At 37.8% G+C, this 7,394-nt stretch overlaps 1 protein-coding gene across 3 annotated transcripts; it reads left to right on the top strand.

Moving 5' to 3' along the window:
• The first annotated feature begins 319 nt into the window (after positions 1–319).
• Positions 320–6,326, top strand: LOC125864383 (phytochrome A). 3 transcript variants are annotated; one of them, XM_049544355.1, is made up of 5 exons: positions 320–440; positions 1,307–3,374; positions 3,647–4,463; positions 4,797–5,087; positions 6,034–6,326. In XM_049544355.1, the coding sequence occupies exons 2-5, from the start codon at positions 1,319–1,321 to the stop codon at positions 6,239–6,241; spliced, it is 3,372 nt and encodes a 1,123-aa protein (XP_049400312.1). In that variant the 5' UTR covers positions 320–440; positions 1,307–1,318; the 3' UTR covers positions 6,242–6,326. The 3 variants fall into 3 exon arrangements, with proteins under 3 accessions (XP_049400312.1, XP_049400311.1, XP_049400314.1); XM_049544354.1 differs by having other exon boundaries at positions 330–728; XM_049544357.1 differs by lacking the exon at positions 320–440 and adding an exon at positions 1,066–1,118.
• The last annotated feature ends 1,068 nt before the right edge of the window (positions 6,327–7,394 follow it).

Raw genomic sequence — 7,394 nt, 5'->3', positions numbered from 1 at the left:
TTTCTTAGTCTCAAATTCTGACACCCTTTTTTCTCTTGAAAAGATAAGGGGATGATGTCTTCACGTGATGTCCATAACTTGCTGCTAACTTGTTATTCGAGGTATGGCCTCTCTCTCTCTCTCTCCCCCCCACCCCCCAAAGTGGGTATGGTATACTCATCTCTTTAAAAAATGTTATAATTTAAACGATTGACATCAGAATCCTTCTAGTGAGTACTACTATTATTATATTTCCACCCACTCACGAATTATTATATATTATCCCCTACTTTGCTGCTCGTGGGTTTGTTTTTTTTTTTTTTTTTCAAAAAATTAAATATATTTTATATAGAGGTGGATGACAAATGAAGATTGAAGCTTATGCTAATTTTGGGGTGCATCAACTGACACCAAATAACTATGTTTGGAAAGGAAACAATCGGGCAATTCACTTGTTTCTAGTAAAGTCTCTTTCACTTGCTATTTATAGAGACTCGTAAACGTACTGTGTATATGAGCTTTGACAAGTGTGTGTTTAATGGTATCGATAAATCTGCTTTGGCAAGTGTGTGTTTAATGGTATCGATAAATCTTTAAGAGAAATCGAAGTTGTGGTCCATTTTTTTGGGGAATTTCAGACGAGGAATAGTTGATGAGCACCAGCTTATTTGCTTCAGATTCAGACCAACTATAACAACAATTCACCTGAAACCTACTACTTTGTTGTTGCCTCTCAAAGCTTCTGAAAGGTAATTTCTTTTCTCTTCAACTTTCACTAATTACTTTTCTCTGCAAATTCAACTTTCAAGGCTATATTGTATATACAGTACTATATAGGGTGATTAAAAACTTGAATTATCAATAAGCTGTGATTAGTTTGTTAATCCAGCTAAAACAACTATTAGCTTACTGTGCTATGCCTATTTGTCTGCATCTTCTAGTTTCTTAGTTATATAGTTGAATTATCTAGGGCTAATTTGTGGATCCGGTAACTTACTCGGTTAAACTCTTTTTAGTTTTTTTTTTTTAAACATATCATCCTCCCTCCTGTTGAAGTGGGGAGGGGATGGGCTCTATTCTTCAGTGGATGGAAAATGTTATGCTGCAAATAGTGATTTGATGTTTCATATTGATGAAAGGTAGAGCCTTTACAATAAATCATACATGTGTTTGTTCTAGTTCTACTATGTTTGTTGATATAAAAAAGTTAAAAACTCTGTTATAATGTCTTTGACAGTGTCGGATGTTTACAGTTGCTATTTCAACTTTGTAGCTTTAATGTATAATGTTAATCATCTGTAGTAATTATTTTGTATGTTCTATTTAGATTTGAGTCAAAATGTCGTCTTCAAGACCTAGCCAATCTTCCACCACTTCATCAAGATCAAAGCACAGTGCTAGGATCATTGCACAGACCTCTATTGATGCAAAGTTGCATGCAGACTTTGAGGAGTCAGGTGATTCCTTTGACTATTCAAGCTCGGTGAGGGTTACAAATGTCGCTGAGGGTGAGCAAAGGCCGAAGTCAGACAAAGTTACCACCGCTTACCTTCATCAGATCCAAAAGGGCAAGTTTATCCAGCCATTTGGTTGTCTGTTAGCCCTGGATGAGAAAACATTAAAGGTCATAGCATTCAGTGAGAATGCCCCTGAAATGCTGACCATGGTTAGCCATGCTGTTCCAAGTGTTGGTGAGCATCCAGTTCTTGGCATCGGGACTGATATCAGAACGATCTTCACTGGTCCAAGTGGCGCAGCATTGCAGAAAGCCTTGGGGTTTGGGGAGGTTTCTCTGTTAAATCCTGTCCTTGTTCACTGCAAAAATTCTGGGAAGCCATTTTATGCAATTGTTCATAGGGTTACAGGTAGCTTAATCATTGATTTTGAGCCTGTGAAGCCCTATGAAGTTCCCATGACTGCTGCAGGGGCCCTGCAGTCATATAAACTTGCAGCCAAAGCCATTACTCGCTTGCAGTCCTTGCCCAGTGGCAGTATGGAAAGACTTTGTGACACAATGGTTCAGGAGGTTTTTGAACTCACAGGTTATGACAGGGTGATGGGATATAAGTTTCACGATGATGATCATGGAGAGGTGGTGTCTGAGATCACAAAGCCTGGCCTCGAGCCTTACCTTGGTTTACATTATCCTGCTACGGATATTCCACAGGCTGCACGGTTTTTGTTTATGAAGAATAAGGTCCGAATGATTTGTGATTGCCGAGCAAAACATGTGAAGGTAGTCCAAGATGAGAAGCTTCCATTTGACTTAACATTGTGCGGCTCTACTCTTAGGGCCCCTCACTACTGCCATTTACAGTATATGGAGAATATGAATTCAATTGCATCACTTGTAATGGCAGTTGTGGTCAATGACGGGGATGAAGAAGGAGAAAGCTCTGATTCTTCACAATCTCAAAAAAGAAAAAGGCTATGGGGCCTGGTTGTTTGCCACAACACGACCCCAAGGTTCGTCCCCTTTCCACTGAGGTATGCATGTGAGTTTCTTGCACAAGTCTTTGCCATACACGTTAACAAGGAACTGGAATTGGAAAATCAATTCCTTGAGAAAAATATTCTGCGTACTCAGACTCTCTTGTGTGATATGCTGATGCGAGATGCTCCCGTAGGTATCGTGTCACAGAGCCCCAACATTATGGATCTCATCAAATGTGATGGTGCTGCTTTGCTCTATAAGAATAAGATACATCGATTAGGAATGAACCCAAGTGACTTTCAGCTGCATGATATAGTATCATGGCTTTGTGAGTATCATACAGATTCCACAGGCTTGAGTACAGATAGCTTGTATGATGCTGGGTTTCCTGGGGCTCTTGCTCTTGGTGATGCAGTCTGTGGTATGGCGGCTGTAAGAATATCTGATAAGGACTGGCTGTTCTGGTACAGGTCACACACTGCTGCTGAAGTTAGATGGGGTGGTGCAAAGCATGAACCTGGTGAGAAGGATGATGGCAGGAAAATGCATCCTAGGTCATCATTCAAAGCATTCCTGGAAGTTGTCAAGACAAGGAGTATACCCTGGAAGGACTATGAGATGGATGCAATCCACTCCTTGCAGCTCATACTAAGAAATGCTTTCAAGGATGCTGATGCTGTGAATTCTAATACAATTTCCATCCATACGAAGCTTAATGATCTAAAGATTGATGGAATGCAGGAACTTGAAGCAGTGACAGCTGAAATGGTCCGCTTAATTGAAACAGCTTCAGTTCCTATATTCGCAGTTGATGTTGATGGGCAGGTTAATGGATGGAACACAAAAGTTGCTGAATTAACTGGTCTTCCTGTTGATGAAGCAATTGGGAAACATCTGCTCACTCTCGTGGAGGATTCATCAGTTGATACCGTGAATAAGATGTTGGAATTAGCATTGCAGGGTACGTATCTTTGTGCATTCCCCCCTCTGTGTTATGTTGATGTTATGACTCTTTTCGTGAAGATTGATTTTCTACACTATTTAATTTTTTTGAATATTATTAATGATTTTTGTCTATCCATTCAGTTAAATGGATTATGTACCAAAAAAGATTAATTTTCCACACTAATTAATTATTTTGAATATGATTAGTTCACATGATTTTTGTCCATCCATTCAATTACATGAATTATGTACCGAGGATTTAACTGAATACACCATTCCTTTAACCAGGGAAAGAGGAAAGAAATGTAGAGTTTGAAATAAAAACACATGGGCCGTCGAGGGATTCTAGTCCAATCAGCTTAATCGTGAATGCATGTGCAAGCAAAGATGTTCGGGATAGTGTTGTGGGTGTGTGTTTTATTGCTCAGGATATAACTGGACAAAAAAGTATCATGGACAAGTTCACCCGAATCGAAGGTGACTATAGAGCGATTATCCAAAATCCTCACCCATTGATCCCACCAATATTTGGCACTGATCAATTTGGCTGGTGTTCTGAATGGAACTCTGCGATGACCAAGTTAACTGGATGGCGGCGTGATGATGTTATGGATAAAATGCTGCTAGGGGAGGTTTTTGGGACACAGGCAGCTTGCTGCCGTCTCAAGAATCAAGAAGCTTTTGTGAATTTCGGAGTTATACTAAATAATGCTATCACTGGTCAAGAATCTGAGAAGATTCCTTTTGGTTTCTTTGCACGTTACGGGAAATATGTGGAGTGCTTACTCTGTGTGAGCAAAAGGTTAGATAAAGAGGGTGCAGTCACGGGACTCTTTTGTTTCCTGCAGCTTGCAAGCCATGAGTTGCAACAAGCTCTTCATGTTCAACGATTATCAGAACAAACTGCATTGAAAAGGTTGAAAGTATTAGCTTACATAAGGAGGCAAATTAGGAATCCTCTTTCTGGGATTATATTCTCTCGGAAGATGCTAGAGGGGACTAGCTTGGGCGAAGAGCAGAAAAATATACTGCATACAAGTGCACAGTGTCAGCGTCAGCTCAACAAAATTCTTGATGATACAGATCTTGATAGCATCATAGAGGGGTACGCTACACCATTTTATCATATATTATGTGTTTTAGTTTCAATACCCTGAGTTCCTTTCCGTTCATCCTTTTTTAGTTAAAACTTGATCAAGGTATGATGATTTTGTAGCAACAGGTAAATTCTTGGATTTCATCTATGCAAGAATGGATACCTTTTGCAGTATAAGTGTTGTTCTTGGAGTATAGTTTTGTGCATTTGATACGATATTAAGTTTTCTTTGCTGGATTATGGCTTTCTTGTCCAATATTTATTGTTTTTAGTTTTATGTTTATCACTTTAAATGATTTTCTACACTGTAATATTTTTGCTCTTCCTCTAATCTCTTACCAGTTATTTGGATCTGGAGATGCTCGAGTTTAAGCTACATGAGGTATTGGTAGCATCCATAAGTCAAGTCATGATGAAGAGCAATGGAAAGAATATAATGATCTCGAATGACATGGTTGAAGATCTTCTTAATGAAACTTTATATGGAGATAGTCCGAGACTTCAACAAGTCCTAGCTAACTTTTTGTTAGTATCTGTGAACTCTACACCAAGTGGTGGCCAGCTTAGTATTTCAGGCAAGCTAACTAAAGATCGCATAGGAGAATCTGTTCAGCTTGCTCTCTTGGAATTCAGGTAAATCCATATGACAGAAAAATCAGATTTTTTTTTTTTACCTTGACCAGATATCTGCTGTCCAAGTTAGCATCTCCCGCGAAAACATAAAAGGTTGAGGGTTGTCTACACAATCCATTGACATCTAAGCATTTCAAAATCGTAAGCTTAAAAACTAACCAGTATCTCTCTCAATACCTGTGATTGATATGGTTATTTCTGTCCTAAGTAATTTTTGTTTGATAGTGTATTTATTCTCTATCAAATTAGGGACGTAAAAGTTTTACTTGAACTCCAATGTCTCAATGTGTTTGAAGTCCTTATATTGCCATAGCATTTGATCCTTGACGGTTGAAGCTGCTACTTCCTTGTCTTCTCTCCATTTATTTTGTAAACATTGATTGCAAAATTGCTAGTTTAATTACAAAATAAATTCTAATTCTATATTTTTCACAATTTTTAATAAAATTGTTCTGTTGGCCTAAACATCCTTCACTCACTATTTTATTAGAGAGCCGAGTATCTGAGTAGGACTTCTCAAATTCAAAGAGAAGTGTAATATGCTCTCCTACTGTTTCAAGCTTATTCCTATTCATTCTTTGGACAAACGAAAAATCAACCTTCAGCGTGGAGGTGTTAGTGTTGAGTTTTCCATCTAGTACTTGAACATAAAATAACCCCAGATAGCAATTAGAGTCTAGAGATTGATGAGACCAGCCTTAAAAAAATTATGTTAAACAAATGAAAATCATACTTCTCTCAGAAAGCTTTCTGTTGGCATATGTGGAATAGTCTTGTCCTCTATTTATTCAAGTGGCAGGAGTGTGTTCTTTCTTCATTCAGCCAAGACGTGTTCATGTGGTGATTGAGTTTTAAGGCTAAACAGATGAATTTAAATAATGACAAGAATCAGCACCATCTGTTACTTGTACATGGCTGACCAGGAGAATGAAACTTACCATTGCAGGATAAGACATACAGGGGGTGGAGTGCCAGAAGAATTGCTTAGCCAAATGTTTGGTAGTGAAGCCGATGCATCTGAAGAAGGGATCAGCTTACTTGTCAGCAGAAAACTGGTCAAGCTGATGAATGGGGAAGTTCAGTACCTAAGAGAGGCGGGGCGATCAACTTTCATTATATCCGTTGAACTCGCAGTGGCTACCAAATCAAGCTGATGATTTCAGGACCCTCTTAAGGTCCTAAACTAATTCTGCAGGTCTGTATAATGGAGGAGGATTTCAAGTTAAAAGTGTTTTATGATTTCCCCCGTGTTGTGCTCGTTCTTGTCATTGTCCCTCCTCTTTGTTACATTGTTTGCCTTTGGTTTTTGAAAGTCACTTGAACAATTGCATCTTCAGCATTTCAACATTTCAACATTTCAGTTTCATTAGAATCCTGATCTCACGTGTCAAAATGCTCAACTTTTTATCACTTGAGTACCAGAATTCAAGATTTGATATTCCTAAGATATTATCTTTCCTTAGAAATTCAATAATGAGTTGCTTGGGCTGATTTAAGATGGGTTGAATAAATAACTGGATCATTGTCTCACCTTGCTAATAGTCTACCTGAGCTAACATGGGTTGGGTCATAATGAGTTAAACGATGAGTCATAGTAGAACCCATCCAGCTCGATCTAAACTTTGTTCTTTCTCTTTCAAGGGGAAAATTACGTGATATAGTGGCTTAAAGACAATTAATTATCCGTTTTAATACTACTTTCAAATTATTATCTAAAATAAAATAATCTCTGAAACATTACAATCCCTTGATATTAAGCTCTAATTTTGGTAAACCTTATTCCTTCCATTATCCTCATTTTTCTATCTTCCTCCATTTCCACACACCTCATGTTACTCTCTAGTCTATGCATTTTGAGAGCAAACTCTCTCCTCTCTTCCATTTTAGCATTAAATTAGCTAATAGTGCCATTCATCAAGGTACTTGCAGACATGTATGGTTTACTAGATTTTACATGACCTTCCGCAAGACGAGCCCAATCCATATTTTTCAATTCTTAAATCTTGTTAGAGATTTTTGGATGTTGCTTCACCCTAAATCTAGGTCACACCAATAAAAGGGGTATGTATTTCATTGAAGAGAAATCTTGAATATCATATGACATTTGGGGTATTCACAAAGAGATTAAGGGTGTGTTTGGTATGAAGGAAAATGTTTTCCTAGAAAATGTTTTCTTGGAAAACAAGCAGATTTTTGACTTATTTTCTCATTTTGGTTGGTGAGTAGAAAATATTTTATGTTTGATTTATGACTGAAAAATATTTTGAGAAATATCTTTTATTTTTACTAGAGTAGAAAATATTTTTT

Source organism: Solanum stenotomum, chromosome 5 (genome assembly GCF_019186545.1).
Source record: "Solanum stenotomum isolate F172 chromosome 5, ASM1918654v1, whole genome shotgun sequence".
Taxonomy (NCBI): Eukaryota; Viridiplantae; Streptophyta; class Magnoliopsida; order Solanales; family Solanaceae; genus Solanum; species Solanum stenotomum.
Note: the sequence above shows the minus strand (reverse complement) of the source record. Positions and strands in the feature narration are given on the sequence as shown.

Coding starts and splice junctions, on each gene's coding strand:
- LOC125864383 (XM_049544355.1), top strand. CDS start 1,319: ATGTCGTCTTCAAGACCTAGCCAATCTTCCACCACTTCATCAAGATCA. Junction 3,375..3,646: donor GTTGGAATTAGCATTGCAGG/GTACGTATCTTT, acceptor TCCTTTAACCAG/GGAAAGAGGAAAGAAATGTA. Junction 4,464..4,796: donor CTTGATAGCATCATAGAGGG/GTACGCTACACC, acceptor ATCTCTTACCAG/TTATTTGGATCTGGAGATGC.